Source organism: Gigantopelta aegis, chromosome 4, assembly GCF_016097555.1.
Source record: "Gigantopelta aegis isolate Gae_Host chromosome 4, Gae_host_genome, whole genome shotgun sequence".
Classification (NCBI taxonomy): Eukaryota; Metazoa; Mollusca; class Gastropoda; order Neomphalida; family Peltospiridae; genus Gigantopelta; species Gigantopelta aegis.
This window is the reverse complement of record NC_054702.1, coordinates 65,462,737-65,484,812: the sequence shown is the minus strand read 5'-3', so window position 1 is coordinate 65,484,812 and position 22,076 is coordinate 65,462,737. Positions and strand designations below refer to the sequence as shown.

General features: G+C 35.5%; 1 protein-coding gene across 2 annotated transcripts in view; it reads left to right on the top strand.

Annotated features, from left to right (window-relative positions):
* Positions 1–22,076, top strand: part of LOC121370940 (gephyrin-like) — a 162,554-nt gene that overhangs the window by 17,523 nt on the left and 122,955 nt on the right. For both annotated transcript variants that reach the window (XM_041496489.1, XM_041496488.1), the window contains exons 2-7: positions 6,634–6,727; positions 15,977–16,034; positions 16,569–16,661; positions 17,378–17,472; positions 20,208–20,274; positions 21,553–21,744. In XM_041496489.1, coding sequence (XP_041352423.1) covers positions 6,634–6,727; positions 15,977–16,034; positions 16,569–16,661; positions 17,378–17,472; positions 20,208–20,274; positions 21,553–21,744 — 599 coding nt within the window. The remainder of the gene's footprint in view (positions 1–6,633; positions 6,728–15,976; positions 16,035–16,568; positions 16,662–17,377; positions 17,473–20,207; positions 20,275–21,552; positions 21,745–22,076) is intronic.

Genomic DNA, 22,076 nt, shown 5'->3' with positions numbered 1-22,076 from the left:
AACTATTGAGGGCGCTGAAGCAGGACTGAAAATCTCATTTAGAGAATAGCCAATACTTATAGGTAGAACATAGTTGTAGAGCCATGTTGTATTTTAAGACCTTATAATGTAAATGAAATAAACATAACAGATGAATAAAAGTCTCTTTATGTTTTCAGTTTTCTATAATAATTATTATTGTTCAAGTTAGTTCAAGTTAAATCGTCTTAACATCAATTTAGTTTTAAGAATAAAAAACTTCATAGACCTATATTTGTCTGAATAAACCATGTAGTGTGTCAATTTCAGTCATTATTATCTAGATTACTAAATTTATTTTATATTCTTGTTTACAAGCATTAGTGATTAATATGTGAAATATTTGTTATCGCGAACTCAAATATTATCAATGTAATGGTATTTAATGTCAAACATAGGATCATTGTGGTATTAGAGCGGGAATATTAGCCTGGCCGGTGGTAGGCAGAAATTCTGTGTACTCGTTATCTCTGACTGATAACTGTTCAAATGTCCGTCTAGCTCTAGAACAGCAGCGTAGGCCTTCTTGGGCTAACCACTTATGATGGAATGAGTTACTTGAGAACAGGTCCAACCAAACCATCACTGCCTACAGAGTGACAATCGGACATTTGGGACATACGTTTTAAGCTAAGTTTACTAGCACAAGTATTTCAAATCGATTTATAATAATTGTTTTGTGTTTCCAACTAGCTATTACTACCTACGTTAATATGTTACGGTTAAACAGTGTTTATGACAAAATAAACAAATAAATAGTAATAAAATAAAAAAAAAGTAATAAAAAATAGTGTTTTACGTAACACTGTTCAGTACACTTACTCACCACCTGTAACGCTAGGACATACACCCACCCCTCCAGCGTTACGTAATATTTGAATGACCCTTGATGTCTAGACCGGGCCGTAGCCCAGTGGTAAAACACTCGGTTGGACGCGTGGTAGGTCTAGGATCGATCCAAGTCGGTGGGCCCATTTATGTATGTGCATCACGACTGGTATAGCAAAGGTCGTGGCATGTGCTACTAATGAGAAAATGTAGTGGGTTTCCTTTCTAAGACTATATATCAAAATTACCAAACGTTTGACATTCAGTAGCCAATGTTTTTGTTCTGCTCTATATAAAGATAAAAAATGTAACCTGTGCCACCCCACTAGAGGCTCTGCATACGTCCCCAACCCTCCAGATATCATGCCAATTCCACAGGCCCAATGGGCCATATATATATATATAAGCTATGTGCTATGGGTCTGTATCTTTAATCTCTTTGGTAATGAATTCATGTTCCTAGAAGAAAAACAATTTAGAAAAAAAATAGCCACACTGGCAGTATTTTATTTTATGAATGCAAATGAGATAGTTAGGCTTTCGTGGGTTTTTTTTAAAGTACGTAACTCCCCTCCTCCTAACTTATATGTATGTTTTAAACTGAATACTGTTGATAATTGTTTTCGTATCCAACTCAAGATTATAGCCAGTCACCCAAAACAAAGACAAAGAAAACGTCATTGTATGTTATTGTTCTCAAAACATTGGCGTGTGACAGTCTTCACAACTGGAAAAAAACGTGTTCAGTTTCATAAATTCATTGCAACGTGATCCGAGACTTTTGTATGTTTATCTACCAGGGGTGGAGGGATTATCATGCCTGTTCTAATATTATATAAGTAGACATAGCATCAATAAATTATAATTCCCCCACTGAATATGTTTAAAATTAAATCTGTAAACTTTGAAAATTTCAACTAATAATCATTGTGTATATGTGAGAAACAATATGTAATCCTCATCAACGCACCCACTTCAGTAAAATGAACTCAACCACGTGACCTAGATTTTACAACATTATCTGATACGACAAAACGCTAGAAACGTGAGAAATAAAAAGTAAACCTTGTTTTAGCTAGTAATAAAACATTCAGTATCAACAATGCAAATGTTTTGAACAGTATTTCTTATTATTTGATCGCATTTTGTAGCTTTACGAGAAGCAGTTCACTACTGAATAGTAGACTGTCACCCGGACATACAAATGGCGCTTATGCATACTGCGAGGCATATCTGTCGAACAAAATTGGTTGAAAGCATGTTTGGTGACTAAAAATCGACATTAAAAAAGTTTCTTAATTTTTTTCGCCAAATCGAAAATTCTTTTACCAGTTTTTATTATTTTTCGTAATTTGCGACTTTGACGAACAACAGGGCGAGCCCTGCAAATGACCAATATCGCACGTATGTTGCGCGAACAACAAACTCGTCATCTACCATGTTTTTGTTAGTGACAACGTTTTGAGATTCTAAATACTTTGGGAAATTCCGTTGTTTTTTCAAAGATTTGTTAATGGAACACAAACAATCGTTAACATTGGATGTTTTTTAAATAATATCTCGAAATTATGTATTTTGTTTCATGACACTGATAATTTATTTCTCGGAAGTTTCTGTCAAGTCATCGTCCACGGAAAGTCCCGAAGTATACCGGTACAGTAAATAAACGTACCGGTACGTACCACGACAGAAAAAAATACCGGTATACCGGTAATACCGGTAATACCGCACACCTCTACTTGTGAACCTTGTTTGGTGGTATATAGGGCTGTCACGGTCTTCTGTACATGTATATCTTTTACTTACGGTACAAGTAGATGGGCGGGACGTAGCCCAGTGGTAAGGTGCTCGTTTTATGTGCGGTCGGTCTGGGATCCATCCCTGTCGGTGGGCCCATTTAGCTATTTCTTGTTCCAGCCAGTGCACTACGACTGGTATATCAAAGGTTGTGGTATGTATTACCCTGTCTGTGGATGGTGCATATAAAAGATCCTTTGCTGCTAATTGAAAAAGAGTTAGCCCATGAAGTGGCAACAGCAGGTTTCCTCTCTCAATATCAGTGTGGTCCTTAGCCATATGTTTGACGCCATATAGCCGTAATTAAAATGTGTTGAGTACGTCGTTAAATAAAACCTTTCTTTCTTTTTACTTGTAGACTATCCTTATCAATCATTATTACAATGTGACAAATGAAGTTGAATTTGGCGAATATATGTCCTTTAAAAAAAACTAGTTCTAATTTTAAATAGCTAAATGTTACTTGAATTTGGCTACAGTTTTCTGATAAAATTTGCCAAATTTCGATTAATTTTTGGCATCCAACTTAAAGAAGAAGACAATTAAGGCATTTGGCCTGGTACGCATATTCAACGATATATAATGCACATTATTGCTTAATATCAACACGTATAATTGTATAGTTAATTAATAAAACGGTTAAATGTGACGGCTATTATATATAACGGGCGCAGCCATTTTGTACCATCTCCGTGAGTACGCCCTCTGGCGAGCTGGTGGTTACGTAATACTTAACGCGTAACGTCAGGAATGAGCCTTAGAACTAGAGAAACACAATCTACCTGGTTTTTGCGGGATGATAAATAGTCATACATTGCAATGTTCTGTAATAATACACATCCCAGTAAGCCAGCAATAAGTATATCCAGCACTATATATATTATTTTTCAATACAAAATAAAATACCATTGTCAAAGTGGCTACACAACAAGTCGAAACAATTAACAATGTTTTGCCCATGCATTAACCTATGTACTGAAATGATACACGGAGTGTTTTCGTAGTTAATTGGTCTATGCTGTTAGTTGCTTCTACCTGTGATTCCTGATTGGCAGGTATGTATTTGATTGGTATCCAGACGAGCCAATTAATTGTCTAGACAAAAAAATACATACCGGTATTGTGGAATATTACCTGTCGCCCCTAAAATTGTAATGGACATGGTTTATTACTGTAAATAGTTCTGTAAAACTATTGATTAAGTAGACTATTCCATCTAAAACCACAGAACTGACCAATTACGTAGTCCCAAAGAAAGGAAAATGATCACTTTGGTATCGTGGGTTGTCGTTTTTGCTCCAACGTAGCATATCAATAGGCCTAATAGTGTACATTTTTCCTTTGGTTCCTCCCTCAGCAAACCATGTCTGAGGGTGTTGTAAAGTACACAAGAAGATGCAGAAACAAAGATTATACTTCAATGTCTGTACATTGCTGCCAGTTCACCATTCCAGATACAAACATTTTTATACACTCAACTTGGCAACAAGAGGCATCTTATAGATGTGCACAGCATCATAAAGGATGCGGGGAAGACACTAACTAGCAATTTCAGCTGTGCTTGCCATTACTGGCTATGATACAAACAGTGCTTTTATGCAGAATGGAAAACTGGAGGTTTTGAATCTTCTCAAGCAACACCAAAACTTCCTTGAAATGTTGTTAGCTCATGGAAGTTCAGCAAAAATTTATGTTCATATATTTAAGAAGCAGATCATTTCATATACCTTCTCTATGGGAGTGCAGGTGCAAATAACATACAAAAACATCATGACTTGAGAAATATCTGGAAATGTTTGTTGCCAAACCAATGATGATAATATTGAACTACAGTAGAGTATAAATTAGCCTTCTCCACTCTACATGTATGTACTCACTGAGAATGCTCTGAGAATGCACATAAAGAGAACAAATTGCCAAGTTGTCATTTGGTATCAGTCATGCCTGGCAGTCCAGGCTATTCCCCAACCAAATTGTCATATGGCTGAGAAATTTTAGAAGGAACACTAGAGATGAAATAGTGATATTATACTATGAGCGCTGATGGACATACTGATGGAGGAACCAGAGCAGAGTCTGGAGAAGGAGAATATCAGAAATTGTGAACATGATAGACATATTTTAATTGCATGAAAATGCAAAGGAATATGAAAGGAAGTCAAAACTTTCCTAGACAATATTTGATGTAAAAACTAATTATATACACCTGAGCATAAGTTAAGCACAATGTAAATATAAAGGCAAATCTAAAAATATTACAAACACAGACTAGTATAAGATGAACTTCTGTGAGATAGATGACTTGTACATGTAATGCAAAAGAAATTATGGTAGGTACACAAAACTAAATTTTTAACACTGGTGTTTAGTAAAGAGGGACATATTCATAATATTGATGCACATACATGTATACTCAACAAAATTAATTAAGGGCTATTTTAGCATGTTTTGGTCATATATATGGCTTCTATACATTGTTTCAGTAAGCTTTTACTGGTTATACACGCAAAAAACTGGGTATTTCACATACTTATGAAAAATATTGAAATGAGCATTAGGCAAGTATTTGTTACACATTTGTTCAGAATGTTTTTTGTCATTGTGTTCCCTCAAAATTGTTATTTAAGTCATTAAGTTTAAGAACATGCCACAATGCTGACAACTTTCAACGGAAGAAGTTGTATTTTTCCACCATATTTAAAGGAAAATGCTAAAATATCTATTGGACCTTAATTAATTTTGTTGAGTATAGTATAGGCAGATATACTGAACCATATTTGAATAATAATGCCTCAATATATTAAATACAGTGCAATTTTTAATAGTAAAAGGTTCAAGCAGCCCAAAATATATGTAAATATAGAAAATAATGCATTTCAGGCATTGCTTAACTTTTGCTGATGAGTATATCATTATTCATACCACATATTGCATTGTTATTTGGTTTGTTACTATTAACATCTAGTATAGGATGAATATAATTTATTTTGGCCTTATATCTGTTAAAAATTTATATGGATGACAACTTTATCACTATATTTAATTTTTCAATTTAGTGTTTTTGGGACACAAAAAGTGCAACGGTACCCCCATTCAAATGGCGATATTTTTTTAATCCACCAACATTTTTGCTGCAGACAAGCAGATATTAAATTCATCTATAATGAGGTATCTAAAAATACTTGTCTCCAAAAATCCCGGGGGGGGGGGGGGGGGGGTTTCGGTATCTGGCCCATGGACTATAAAGTATGCCTAATGAGCTTATCTGTTGTGTAAATTGACAAATTGATTGAACATGATCTCAGTAGGCAAGATGTACATGAAAAGTTAATTATTTTAATTTACTGTTTTTTGTTTGGTTTTATCAACAGTTAAAATTGGGCAAGTGAATTTTTCACCATGGCCACTGACTGTTCAAATCCACTGGCCCCACTGTTATTGGATGGTATGGCTGTGTGACCAAGTCCAAACTGTGGAGCAAGCAGTCACATATCTAAAAAATTATCAAGATGAAAATGATCTATAATGAGTAATCTCTCACATGGATGTATAAGAAAAAATAGAGAAGGCTATCTTGGAATTAAAAAAAAGAAAAAAGAAAAAGAAAATTACCGGTATTAACAAGTTTACCAGTATATAGAATCGGGGTTTCTGCCAGAGGGTAAAACAGGTAAAATGCCATCCCCCAAAAATATGATTTGGGTATATGGTGCCATACCCAAAACGTTTGCAGATTATTGATTTTTTTAGTTGACCTTTTGACAAAATCAATGACTCTTAAATGATTACTGTATGGTTAATGTGTCGATTCAGGGGAGAAAAATCCACAGCCTAACAGCTGTAGGATATACTTTAATGGAACATTTAATTTTATTTATAATGCTCTTGCTATATTCTTTCAGAACCTGCATTCTAAAAACTCAATTCTTTAGCACCATACCCAAAACATTATTTCTGGCAGAAACCCTGAGAGTCTTGTTCTATTTTCAGTGAGTGACAGTTGCTATGGTGGTCATGCAGAAGACAAGAGTGGGAAAAATCTCAAACAGCTTATTGAGGCAAACGATCTGTCCACTGCTAAAATGTAAGAAAAATCTTTGTTACTCAAAACAAGTACAGATAATTATATAATCTGTTTACACATTGTTTTACGCCATAATTTGGGTATAGTTTCCCCAGTTGTGTTGGGAAACATATTTTTAATATTGTCTATCCATTCATCACATAACAAGTGGAGGAATTTGTCAGTCTGTGTGTTTCGGAATAATTTGTAGCAGGCCCTAATCTAGCAGGCAAAATGGAGGAGTTTTCGCCCAAAAAAATTAACAAGTCACAGGTTTTAGCAGGAATTAGAAGTCGAAGACACCCAAATATTTTGGATTTAATCTGATTTCCAAAAAAAATCACGCAACAGATGTCAAGACATGAACGTCTTAAGTGTCATAGCTGACATATCACCATGGCCCCGTTCCACGAACGAATTGTAGCTAAGGTTAACTGTAGTGATTTAAGGTGAGTTTTACAACTGGCACCGTAAACTTTACAGCCGTTCCACAAAGCAACCTTATGGTAGTCGTAAGTGCCCCTTTAATTATTAATAGATTCTTTGCAAAGAAGTGCGAATTAGTTAAATAATAAATTGTTTACTGACTTTTAGGAACATGTTAGATGTATTCATTGGTATGGGACAACCATGAAGTAACTTTGTCAATTTATTCGGTAAGCGATAATTGCCGAATGCATAAGACATGAGAGTTATCTCCCTTATTTTCGTGTGAAGGTCGTTAGGCATAGACTGTTTTTCATCGATCCTTCTTAGTATCCTTCTTAGAAAATGATCAAATCATCATCTAACTGCCATTTGACAGCTACGTTAGTGGCTTACAACTGCCTCGTACCAATTGTAACTTTTCACTGTAACTTACGACGATAGTAAGCTACGCCGCGTCATGGAACGGGCTGACGATCGTAGGACAAATTTAAGGTCTCGATGGTAGGTACTGTATAATACTTTATTTTCGCGTGGAATTTATTTTCGCGAAAATATATTCTACGTGAAAATAAAGGCCGACTAAAAAAATATAGTCTCGTTCAACTATAACTCATTAGTTTCTAATTATCGAGGCTAATGGTAACAATGCAATGTCCCTCCTGTCACGGAAAAAAACAACACAAAACACAAAATCTGCTTAAAACTTTAAATCAAGAACATGATGCAAAGTACATACATAATAAAACAATACTAACATTAAAAAGCTTTATGCCGTTTTCAAGTTGACAAGTTGTAGCGATCAGTTCATCAGATAGTGACTACACGTGTTGAACGACGGAAGTTACACATGTTAAAATGTGGAATTGAAAAAATCCGGACTAGGCTTATCACAAATATTATTGATAGATGTTCAGATTCAAAATGTTATTTTTATTTGTCACAAAGGCCTGCAAGTCTGAAGCCTGTTCGTATTAAATCTGTTTTTCCTTTCATAGCATCATGTGCTCGAATAAGCCACTGGGCATGAATGGGTTTAATTGTACTCAGACGTAAGTCAACTTGTACTTTGTCCACTGAAGATTCTGAACCGCTATCCTCCTGTTCTTCCATCTTGGACACTATTTCAGCCGAGAACCACTCCTGGAAACATCTTTTTAGTTCCATCTTATAGTTTTTGTTGAATGTCAAGTCCAGAGGTTGTAGCTGATCGGTGCACGCAGCCGGAATGAACACTACCTGAATGTGTGCTTTTTTCAGTTTGTCGAGCAATGCCTTACACTGGTGTGCCTTGTACACGTAAAAGATAGCAATACATCGTTGATCATTTGCCATCTTGAAATTTTTTGTCATTTTGTTCATGTATGGAATTACAATTTCCTCAGAGAATTCCAACATGGAATTTTCATTACTCCAGTGTGATTCTGTGTGTGTAACATTGCATTCTTCCGGGAATTCTATACGTGGGTGACACTTGTTAGTTTTTCCGCCATATATCACTTGTGGTGGGAGGAGTTCTCCAGCCATCGAGACAGCCAGTAGGACGGTAATCTGGCGCTTGTCATCTTTCCCACCGATGGTCACTTGTTTGGCACCTTTTTCCTCAAATGTCCAGTCACTGCCAGGCACCAGGTTGACGCCGGTCTGGTCCCAGTTGATGATCAATTCATCAGGGATATTATTTTCACTTTTAGCATTTTCCACACGTTCGATGAATTGTGATTTCAACGTTTCGAAATCACTGGGCACTTTTTTTACTCCTTTCGTCCCTTTCCGCCTGACATAGACCATCCAGGATAAACACTATTTCGACCAAGTGTTTGTAATTTGTAGTGGCCCACCGAACTCACGCAACTTTGATGGTTCAAGTTTCTTCACAATGCCGATCGCGGTGCCGGTCACAGTGGCAGTGTTAATTACACCTCCGTGCATCCTAACACTTCTCACCCACTCCTTCACCAGTTCGTCGTACTTTCCAATCATAAGAGGCTGTCCACGTTGACCTTTCGGCAATGACTTTAACGAACTGCCATCATTAGTACTAGTAATCCGTGTCGTTTTTAAGTAAGATGCCTTTAAACTTCTAACAGTACTTTCATTCAGTTTTTTACCGAGATCAACAGTAAATTTGCGAGCCGCTCTTGTTGCTCCGTGGTCGACTGCATAACGGGCAATCTTAGCACGGGTTTGTTCGTCATATAGACCGTAAGCATTACGTTTTCTTGGGTTTACTTTACTACTACCGTATTTGACCGGAAATAAGCCCATGTCTTTGAATAAGCCCCCCTTCGTTTTGATAGCATTTAAGAAATTAGGCCCTCATTCGTAAATAAGCCCACCCCCAACTTTGTCACCTTATAAATAACATGAAATTGCAAGTTTATCAAAGTTCATTTAAAAGGTCATACCTCCTGCAGATAATTAAACACAAATGTATCACAATATTTTACCACCAGTGAGATTTAGCAGTCTAACAATAACAGTGTGTAACATTGTTTTCAATTTCATGCCTGCAGTATTTCTCTGAAGTATCCAAGCCCAAGTATGAACTAAAAACCAATGTCTATTTTTACCACCACACTGGGTCCGCAGTTAATGCTAATTAAGCAAATACCTTATTCTGATTGGCTAAGAACAATGACCTTAGATTGACAATTCTTTGTAGTGTAAGCTGGCTGCCTGCGTCAGAAAATGTGTGTATACGCTATTGAGTTTGTTGTTAATTGCTGTTGTTTTAAGTCTTCTCAGCATTAAATTTTGGATGTAAATAAACAGCACTGGTAATTAATTGTAACATAGAAGGTGTGTTTCTGATAATTAGATACTAGTAAAAAAAACAAACAATTTAATTAATAAACAATTATTATTTATTAATAACAAATGGAACACTAATTAATAGATGTGCTACTGAACGTTTTTTGTTTTCTTCCTAGTTCATTTAAGTATTGTTATTTATTTTAATAATTATTATTAAAAAAAAATTCAACAAAACTGGCCCCTTGTCTGGGAATAAGCCCACCCCATGCTAAGCTCACAATGAGTTGTCTTGGCCCCCTGGGCTTATTTCCGGTCAAATAGGGTAGTTTCTGCCTGTTCGGTGGCATTATTGGCAGCTTCAAAAGATATCGCTTGTTCTGCAGACAAACATTCTTTAGGATTTGGTAAACCCGATAATTTTGGTTTCTGAACTGTATTCAGCCACTTTAACAACGACATTTTAGAACTTTACCAATGCAGATACATTTTCGAAATGAATGTAAGCGCTACATTCATAATGCACGTCGCGACTTTACACTAAAGATTTTGCCTGTTAGCCAATCACAAATCGTTTTTAATTATTATTTTGATTTAAATTTATTACTAGTATTGTTACCAATCAAATTCAGTTACTGAGCACTAGTAGCTTGTGCCTTCAAATTTCGTTTCGTTTTGTTTTCGGTTTCAGTTTTTACAACAATTATGAGGATTAAGGAAAAACTATGGTCAGCACCTTCTCTAAGTTTATAAGCTTGTAAACAATAAAAGTCTTGATTGGTTCAAGTAGGAAAACTGTTGTTTTATGGTTTTACTCAATACAGTAGATCTCTACTGTGTACAGTAGGCCTACTCGTGTGTGCATATTATGGGGTTTGTTCTACAGATTAGCCTCACAACCGGTGAACCGGCAAAACTAAGTTCCATTTTCAAATCTAAATTATTGATATCAGTACTACTACTTCTAATTTTTTCTTTTTCTTTTTTTTTTTTTTTTTTTAGGGGTTGGGGGATTCGCGAAAATAAATGTTCGCGAATTGACTCATTTTCATTAAATCGCGAAAATTTGATCCCGCGAAAATAAAGTATTATACAGTATTTACGACAATAGTAGGGCTAAGATCGCTTCGTGGAAGGGGGCCCTGGTCAGTATATTGTATGGAAGGAAGGAAATGTTTTATTTAATGATGCATTAAACACATTTTGTTTACGGTTAAATGGTGTCAGACATATGGGTAAGGACCACACACAGATATTGAGAGAGGAAACCCACTTTCGCCACTCATGGGCTACTCTTTTTGATTAGCAGCAAGGGATCTTTTATATGCACCATCCCACAGACAGGATAGTACATATCACGGCCTTTGTTACACCCGTTGCTCAATGGGCCCACCGACGGGAATCATAGATTGATCGCAAATCAGGCGAGCACTGTACCACTGAGCTACGTCCCACCCCTGTGTTGTATGGGTGCCAGACTAAACAACAACGCATATATACAGTGCAGCGCCATATGCAGTGCTCAGTCAAGTGATGTTGATTTATTTCAGTAATGTCAGGAAAAATTAATTATTATTTTGATTATAACAAAACAGCGACACGTTAATTATCAGTAACTTAAATAAGTTAATGCTATCGCTTTTTTAATTAAAATATTGAGTGTGCTCTAGTGGTGTCGTTAAACAAAACAAACTTCTTTTTAATTAAAATATTCAATTGTTCTGATTAGACTTTATTACCTGAAGTAATAGTAGTTGATAACTAAATGTTATGATTTGAACTGAGTGCTGAATTTGAAATGTTTTTGAATGAACGTGGAAAATGACAAAATGCTATGAAATTTACCGATAAATGTTTACAGTGCCTGTTTTGACCACACTACTCCCATTTCTTCTGGGAAGGGAGCAGTCACTTTTCCTGCTTTTTCAATTGTAGATTAGGGCATGTTTATAGAAAATAAGAAATTACTCCAGGCCAATTTAAAATTAAAATGTAAATTTAACTTAAATGTATACATGTACTGAAATATCCCATTTAAACATCTGGATTGGTAAGTAATGTAAATTGATGGTGACTATGTTCTGTAATATGAAAGGTTTTAAATTAGGTTGTTTTCCAGGATGAAACACAATAACACAAGCAAACCTAATGACATTGATCATTAGAATGTGGGATAGGCAAAGTTAACTGTTTATGCAGGGGTGGGAATTCTCCTCGAATCAGCTGTTTTCCTCTCATGGAACATTGCATTTCCTCGCATTTTAATTGTCCTTTCCTCCAAAAAATTTCAGATGGCACAGATTTTAGCCAAGGATTTCAAGAATTTCCGGGACCCCTCTAGATTTCCTCTTTTTTACAATTCACCAATTCCCACCCCTGTTAAGGTTAATGTTTAATAGTTATCTCCTAAATAAAACAGAAGAAATAACAAATACATAACATTGGGACATGATTACATGGTAACAATGACTATCACACATGATTGTAACAATACTCAGATTAACAACTTTACTTTTGAAAAAAACCAAGTTAGCCAAGACCAGTTTTTTAAATGACAACCTCAGTGTGCACAATAATAAAATTTGAACCGTTTGTTCTGTTTCAAAAAAGCAAACTTTAGTTTGACATCCGATAGCCGATGTATTTTTCATGATGGGGTGTGTTTCATTCATTTAGAAAACTATTTTATTGCATGACCTGTCAGGGGTTCAAAATTATTTAAAAAAAATACTTGCCACAGGACAAGTGCCAATCAGATATTTACTTGCCCCATATATTTTTCCACTTGCCCATACTTCTTAAGGTAACCAATTGTGTTACTCCTATCTAATTTAATGCAGTGCTTAATAATGTAATAATCTTGAAAGTAATTGGTTTAATTGCACAAATAAGAGAACTTTGCCAATAGGCTACACCACTTATCCAGAAGTACTAAATGTATATATGTCTGTCCAGTAGTATTCACTGTTTTCTTTACTTGTTGATTTAAACTTTATTTTTTAAATAGTGTCCATTTATTGATTTAAACTATGTTATTTGTTTCGTAGTGTACACTTGTTCATCTAAATATAATTATTGTGTTAATGTATGTCTTAGTGACCACTTGACCGGCCTCAGTGGCGTCGTGGTTAGGCCATCGGTCTACAGTCTGGTAGGTACTGGGTTCTGATCCCAGTTGAGGCATGGGATTTTTAATCTGTTGAGCCATTCTTTTATGGCTGGCATTGGTTAAAAATGTTTATGGATTTTGGCCCATTTGTCATTATTGTGAGTATATTATTTAACACTCTGCCACAAAAAACATATCTGGGATGTTTTTACCCTGTTCATAGCTGAGAAGTCTCTTAACATGAGCTCTGTTACTCTGCAAATGTTTTTAAATAGTGCAGGCTTGGTAAACAACAGGAGGGGAGGGTGTGTACATCGATTGCAGCCTTGTATTTTTAATTTATTGAGCATCATAATTTATTTGTTAAAAACTATTAATAAAGCAGAACAAATAAATATATTCATGTATGCTTAGAGGGCATCGCACCATCACGATTATGGCGTAGGGCTATAATGAAATCTAACTTCACCTTACCCGTTCATTTTACACAAACGTAGATTTACATTTGCAAAGTACTGAAAAAACATTAAGTATGTTCTGCTACAAGATTTATCTAAATATTTATGCTTTATTCAAGTGAACTCGGAAACTCAGTGGTTGCAAAACAAGGCGTCACATGCGACATTTACTACCCTCATTTCCGACGTCTATTTTCGCCACAGTTGCTCAGACTCCAGTTCATATTTTTGTCTGAATGTATAGCTCGGCTACTATGGGTTAATTTCTTCAGGAAAAGTTTAAGTTTCCCACGAATACAGCGTCCATTACTGCTCATTGCCTTTGTTTTTAAAATATGTTTTGTTTTGATTCATGAGCATAGTAGACCCAGTGATTTTCCGCAATCGCGGAAAACGGACGGAATTCCCATTGTGAAACGGAATTTACATTTGGAAACGGAACTACCAGTTTCCGCGAAGTTCAAAAAATTAATACTATTTTACTATTGCCACGCTCTGTAAACTGACGACTGACCCGTGCGCAGTACTATTGGCAAACGCTAGACTAGATTATGAGCTTCATGGTAAAGCAAATAGTGTCATTGGGAACCAATCAAAAACTTCGCGAACGTTAGCGAAACGTTTGCTGGCTGAACTTGGGGCTGGTTTACTGCTTAGTCTGTTGCACCTGCGCAGATGGGACAGGGTTTTTTCCCCTGGAGTAAGTTTAGCCAGCGGTTTGTCACTAACACTGCCTTGGAAGACAGATTTTTATGCTACACATTAAACCGAATGACCATTTCTGGAACCACCAACCAAAATGTGTTTGCAAACGTTTAGCAAAAAAACGGCTGGCTGGACATTGCAATGTTACTTTATTTCCGCTGTGTCATGCACATACTTCAATTTGCAGACAACGTTAGACTGTCACGGAGATGAAAAAATAAATGTTTACATTTTGTGAACCCTAAGAGTAGTGCACTTAATTGTTGGACAATCATGCTTTATGTAGTTATTATAATTGTAGCCTTTGCTCTTGATGTGATTTTTCGCTACTAATATGTAGGCTTAATTTGATTTAATGACAAATAGCAACGTCATATTAATATTATTATTATTATTTTTAATGATACCACTACTAGTGGCATTAGAGATCATTGATTTTATATTAATTATGACACATACTTTGGAGGCTTTTACCCCTCTTGAAGAGTATTCCATAAGGAAACAAAATGACAGACGGCAGAAAACTGCATGTATTTTGCCCTATGCTATCTCAGCAAAGTCGACACTGGCAACATCGTTACAATCTCATATGTGGAATCTGTCACTGTAATGTTTTTTTCATAACTTGTGTCTAAACAAAATTTGAGGGAAATGTATCGGCAATTAAAGTTAGGAGAGTAATTTATTGTAGTTGTTTTAGTTGTTAACAGTTTGGTTCGGACTTTAATTTGTCACAACTTGTGTTAGTTCAATTGTTAATTGCATATTGTAGTCTGAAATGGAAATGAAACAGAATTTACAAAAACATGAACTGGAAAATAGCTTATTTTTAAAACGGAAAACCACTCGATTTTACTTGTTCTATTCTTGGGCCAACAATTTCACCAACTATATATTCATTACAGGTGGACTACATTGCACATTTCTGTGGTAACAGACTCCGGCCCATAGAGCCCCCTCCTCCCCCGCTTGCCCCCATTACTGAGTGTCTGTAGTTCTCGATAAACCTCCAACTCCTACTCGTCAGTTCCAACGCCTACTAGTACTTCGTTTTGCAACCGCTGAAACTATAAACTTCATTTACGCCCCCGTTTATTTGCAAAGAGCAAATTCCGGAACCAAGTTAACATCTAATTTAATTTGAATATGACAATTTTAAACTGTATCCCACCTCATATACCATGTTTGCAAGAATTAAATATTTTTATTGCACACACAAGGCATGTATACTTTATTTTTATATAAGCTGTAAAGCGTATTGGACACTATTTCCAAGTTTGAATATTATCAAACCTATTACTTGTACAAATTCAGTCGAACGTTCAGTGGCAAAAATTACCGATCTTAGTCGATAGTAAAAGGGGATTAACTCTTAAAGTTGTTAACAAACTTTTCAACACATTTTTTTCATTTTTGCTGTGTTAACGCATTGGCAAGAGTTCTGATCGTTCCAGCATTTAGGATTAGGGTGAGTTCTCCTTAGAGCTATGTAAATGCCCGGACGATCGGAACTCTTTCCAAAGGTTTTACCGAGATTTGTAACAAAAAATAACAAAATTTTAAAAAGTTTTAGGTGACACATTAGTCACTTGTCATTGGGCATATGCAGTTAACATAATTACTTAACCGGCATGAAAAGTCCACTTGGCACAGGCGTTGGGTGATGGGATTTTTTATCCCCTGCCTGTGATTATGTAGAACCCCCTGGATAATTTGTTCATGTTATTTACATGCTTGTCATATGATACCTTTTTTACCTGTACAAGTATAGAGAAATTAAAGTTGTAACCATTTGTAAACATCTTACATTTTTTGTAGATTACATGCTGATGTTGTCACTAAGGAGATTGTACCTGATGAGCTTGAGAAAATTAAGGTAAACATGTACATTACATTGTAGGATTAGTACTAGTTTAATTATACTTGCACATGCATGTAAAACATCAGCTGTCTGTGTTTGAATGTAAGTATCAAAACACTTATTTACACTTATGTATATTATAATATAAAAGATTTGTTTTGCATTTAATAATACAAGTGTTAATAAATGTTAATTTTTTAATAGTGAAGAGAGGAAGTCTTACATTTTATAACGTTTTGTTAAAGAACTTATTTAATGAAGACAATTTCATGTCTGTTTCTTATTTGTTTTGTCATTGTTTGAATATGTGCATTCTGGTGTAAAGACCTAAATGTATAATGTAAAAAAAGTTTGCTGCATTGTGTAAATATTGTATCGAGATCTGGCACTGAATTTGTTTTAATTCCTCTATCCCTTCAGGATTAATCTGCCTTACACTAAATTAATATTTAATTTAAAAAATAATACAAACATTAAATAGGTAGCCTAACTATTGTGTATGTGTGTGAAAAATTGAGACCATACAGTGTGGGTTTTTTTATTGAACAGGGAAAGTTGGAAGAGTGGAGTGATCACTTGAAATTGGATTTGATTCTAACAACTGGAGGGACTGGGTTTTCTCCAAGAGATGTTACTCCAGAGGTATTCATTCTAACAGCTGACACTTAACACTTAATTTGTTCTTTTCGTTAATTTTAATACGCTGCAAAGATTTAACAAGTGCTTTCTTTACAGATTAAAAAAACAACATAACCACACACACAAAAAACCCTCACACAACCCCCCCACATACACACATCCAACAACCCTAAAATTTAATCAGTATCTAGGATATAATAGGAAAAAAGATATTTGACCTGTGCAAAATATGGAATTCTTTCCTTAGCTAATGTGAGCAAATATTTTGGACTGTTAATAGTATTATAAAGTTCTATTACCAAGATACAACATTTCAAATTCTTCAAACAACCAAAGATGTAATATAATTAGTTTGGTCTAATATCAAATATAAAATAATGAACATTTCTAATCTTTTATCATGATGGAATGGTAATTCGAGTAGTACATGCACGGTCATCACATGTTAATTACATTTTAGTACCAGTATTGCCCAGTGCTAGTTTCAGTATATAAATTACATGTCTGTTTGAATTTTGAAAAATACTGTATGATTAGTATTAATACTGTTAAGCAGACATCAGATTTAGCAAGTATAATTATCGTTTGTAAATTCTACTTTCCGTTGATAAATAAAATGCATTCTTGTGAACACGTTTACTTATTTTTGTTCAGTACTGTTTAGTAGTGATGTGCCTGTGGTGTGTTACAATTCTAAATCTTGCTTATGTCTGTTACAGGCTACAAAAGCTGTACTGGAACGTGAGGCTCTGGGCATCACAATTGCCATGATTGTTGGATCACTGAAAATCACCTCTCTGGCCATGCTGTCTAGGTATTGAAAGTCCTGTTATACTATAACCGTCGTCAGAGAAATTGTGGAAATTATTTTTTCAGTCAGGTTTTTTTTTTTTTTTTTTTTAAATGAGAATCACATCGGCCGTTTTCGGTTTCCGTAATGTCAACCCGATCGCTTCGGACGTTTTCTTTGCCCCACTGACCCCCTTTAGGGACCCATCCCAGGGTATAAACTACTAAACAATTTGGGGACGGTGAATGGCCCCATTCCCATAACGTAAATTCCCAATCCAATATCAAACTTTTCCCCAGTTAGACCCTTCAACCCAACAGTTTCCCAAAGTTGCTCTTATCGTGGACACTTGAACTCATAAAAATGTTTACAAATTTAGCTAATTGTATATTTCTTTTTAAAATGACATCGAAAAAGTTTTGTTTTGGTTTTCCGATCGATTATGAACACGTGACGAACAACTCTGACCTGGATATGCAAATTAGGTGTATCCTGTTTTGATACAGTCTGTTGTATCGTAGTTTTTAGTAATAATGCCTACATTGTCTGATATAATATATTTTTGGTAGAAGAATATAACTTTTTGTTTTAATCCATCCATTTGTGTTAACACATATTTGGGATCTATCGCAACACGTCCAATCCGCTATTTACGGACGTAGAAAGTAAAAGTATTGACTTAATGTGCATCCTGCACTACCATTTGCTGTGCTATTTTAAGCAGACGATCTCATTTTGTAAAAAGGTGTGTACATATGTTTCATACTTTTTTTCCCAGATATTTTATTATTATTGTTTTAAAAAAAAAAAAAAATCATGTTTGGTACGGTTTTTGTAATTACCCCCCCCCCCCCCCCCCCCCCCCCCCCCCAAAAAACCCCCGTTACTACAGTAGTTGTAAATTAAGTGAAAAAACCCACCCTAATTTAAATGTACTACTCACTCCCTTTGAAGTAATGGCCGTACCCGATGTCACACCATGTGACGAACAGCACGTGCGAGTTTGAACACTGTTACAATGTAATAGTTCTGCTGGGAGAAATAGTTTTATTTTAACATATATGTATTACTAAAGACCCCAAAGTAAAATATGACGTGGTCACAAAACGTTACACGAGCGAGAGGGGTATTAAAACTGCAAGATTTTGCATTGCGTATTGTTAAATGGACACAAAGATCAACAAAGGACTATTCAACGTTAGCGTAATGCAGTATCAGACATTGGCTTTTACCCCAATTTTTAATGACCATAATCAATTTGCAATAAGACTACGGCGACCCGATGTAAATGTATTTGAATATTTGATTTGCCGTCCCATTAGCTGGCGGTCAAGCCTAAATAAATAATATCAAGTAATAATGCAAACTTTAAAAAAAAATTCCGTAGCTTGTGAAAGAACACCCCAGCAAATGTCAGCCTAATAGGACTATTTTTATTAATATAGGTTCACTGCAGGACCCATCAAATTAATGTTTTTGTCCAATAAAAAAAAACACAACAGGGTTTGGGTTGGCAGAAATACATGTTTAAAGTGGACTACAATTGTCATGTAAAACACAACCATTTTGAATGGTGATATAATCATGGCACTGACATCCACCATCTAAATTCCCAACCAGGCCAATGCCCTGTACCTTGAAATTTCAGTCACAACATTTTACTTTTGTTAACAGCCATGATTTATCTTATAGTACCTTTAAAACGGAACTTATCGAAATATTTGAGATTGTTAGCCGAACTCACCCTGTCAGTACCTACAGAGGTCGACATAAATAAAAAAAATGCTGTTATACCATGTTGTCACTTTTATTATTATCCATATGGTTTACAATATCTTGATGCATAACAAAATGATACATCTCAGTAGAACTTCCAAGTAGGACGTAACACTTCCATGTCATTGGTTCAGGTACTACATCCTTACTGGAATTTCAACAAAAAGAGATCAGTGATATAAATTAAAATCGATTATGGGTAGGAAATAGGATATAAAATTAGCTATCATTTTGTATCGTGTTTATGTCCCTCGTGAAGTAATGTTCATTGTCACAAGCTTTAGTGAGTGACAATTGAAAATATTTCACTTGGGATATAAACATGTTATGAAATGGAAGCTGGTTTAATATCCTATAATTATTATGTCATGTAATGCACGTAGGGTTATGTGACGTAATGGCTGATGGAATTGCTTTAGATAGCAAAGGGATTTTTATACTGAAAACAGTTGAAAGTGAATAACCATCTCGCTATGAAGAGTTACTAATTTATCTGGCCCTTGTGAATTAATGTTGTAAAACCTCTTCAGATAATTCATAATTTCTCATAGCTCATTAGTTGGTAGCTCATACATTTTTCTTTCACCAGGGCTTATAGAATTTTTACAAAATCCACTAGCTATGGGATCAGTGATTTTAAAAATTGACTAGCCATGATTGAAAATTGACTAGTCCTACTTTATACAATTTTACTAATAGTAATAATTGGATATGTTACCTAAAGAGGGAGATAGAGATTAAAAACACTAAGGGTTGGGGTTGGGGCAGGATATTCATATTTACAAAATAGATTTAAATGCGGCATTTAACAACTTTTTTTCACTAGCCGTCGGGCATGGCAATAGTAGTTATTTACTAGCCCAACACTGGATATCACTAGCCATGGGAGTGGGGCTACCATAATCTAGAAGCCCTGTTTGCTAAATATGATACAATGTATATTCACAATAAACATAATTTACATATTTCTTCTATGATTTCAGATTGACTTGTGGAATACGAGGGAAAACATTGATCATAAATCTTCCAGGAAGTACAAAAGGGTCAGAGGTCAGTTTCATTCTTAATTGTTATCACTAAAATTATTTTTGAGAGCATTATTTCAAATTTGTATTTTGGGGATATATTATCCATATGTGCTGACATTTAAAAAAACCCAAAAAAACATCCCAACCAATTCTAATGTACAGTGGAAACTGGCAAAACCGGATCACCACGGTACCTTTGAATATGTCTGGTTTCGACAGGATCCGGTTTTCAGAAGATTCACTTTTGTGAAAAAAAATTAGAAACTCATAACACGTTAGAGTTACTTCCCTTCAGTTACATCGGAAAGAATCTGAACATCTCGGCTAATTTCGTTTACACCTTGAAAAGTGCCCGATGTATTCCGAGTAATAACTTTAATAGAATTTCCAGTAATAATTTAATATATATCTATCTATAAAAAACACACAAATAACAAACATTTTAATGTAAATTTATTTTTAAAGCACAGATATGCATGATAGCTTCAGTGTCATCGTCACTGTTTAATAAAAAACGAATCCAGGGTGCGTTTTGAGGTTGTGCACTTAGTGAAGATCTAAAATGCGATTAAGCTTCTGAGGTGCGATAGAGTCGGACAATACCGACCGATACAAATAACACCAATCAAGATCTAATTAGCCCCAAAGCCAGAATGTCTGGTCTGAGATCGCAGTGTTGCGTAACGGGAGAAATAGGGTCATGCTATTTCCGGCCAGGTGGTGAGCTGAGTTTGTTGTTATTACGGTTTGTCAAGGTTATTTAACAAAGAAATTAAGCTTTTGGGGAGGAACATCGATCCGGTATCCGTAGTACACAGGATTCGGTTTTTAAAGGATTTTAAAGCACAGGCTATATACATGTAAATTCGGGACCAAACATTATGGCCGATGTAGACAGGAATCCGGGATAATCAGGGTCCAGTTTTGCCAGTTTCCACTGTAGTATGGTGGAAAGTTCCCAAAACATTTTCTGATCAGTGTTTACTCTGATAGTATCAAAGTCATTGTACTGATAATGATGTTTTGTCTATGTAAAGGAGGCCCATTGGGCTATTTCTCGTTCCAGCCAGTGTACTACGACTGGTATGTCAAAGGCGGTGGTATGTACTACCCGGTCTGTGGGATGGTGCATATAAAAGATCCCTTGCTGCTAATCGGAAAGAGTAGCTCATAAAGTGGCGACAGCGGGTTTCCTCTCAATATCTGTGTGGTCCATAACCATATGTCTGACGCCATATAACCGTAAATAAATTTGTTGAGTGTGTCGTTAAATAAAACATTTCTTTCTTTCTATTTAAAGGAATGCTTCAGACTGGCTGTACCAGGTATTCCCCACGCTGTGGACTTATTAAAGGATGCATCTGCCCATGTGAAGGTTACCCATGATGCACTGCAGTCTCACGGTGTGGCTCATTCTCACAATGTGCACAGAATGAAACACTCCAACCATGGATCACATTCTCACAGTCCAGAGAACACTGGTGATGTGCAGGTAGGGATCTTCTGTGATAAATATTTAATGCTGGAAACTCTTTGTTTTTGATTTTTGTTTTGTTTGTGGTTTTTTGTATACATGGATGTGATTTGTCAGCGTATCTGATTTCAGATTTTTGTAAAACAGTAAATTCAATTTTTATTTGAATGCTGAAACATTGCTTTGGAATATACTTGCCTGTACATGTATATATGAACGTACATATGTTGTACTGTATTATTGACAAATTATGAAGGGATTTGCAGCCTTTTTGATGCTGTGTTTGAGTGTGGTATAAAAAAAAATTAAATTACTAAAAAACTAAATTCAATGTATATAAACATATACTA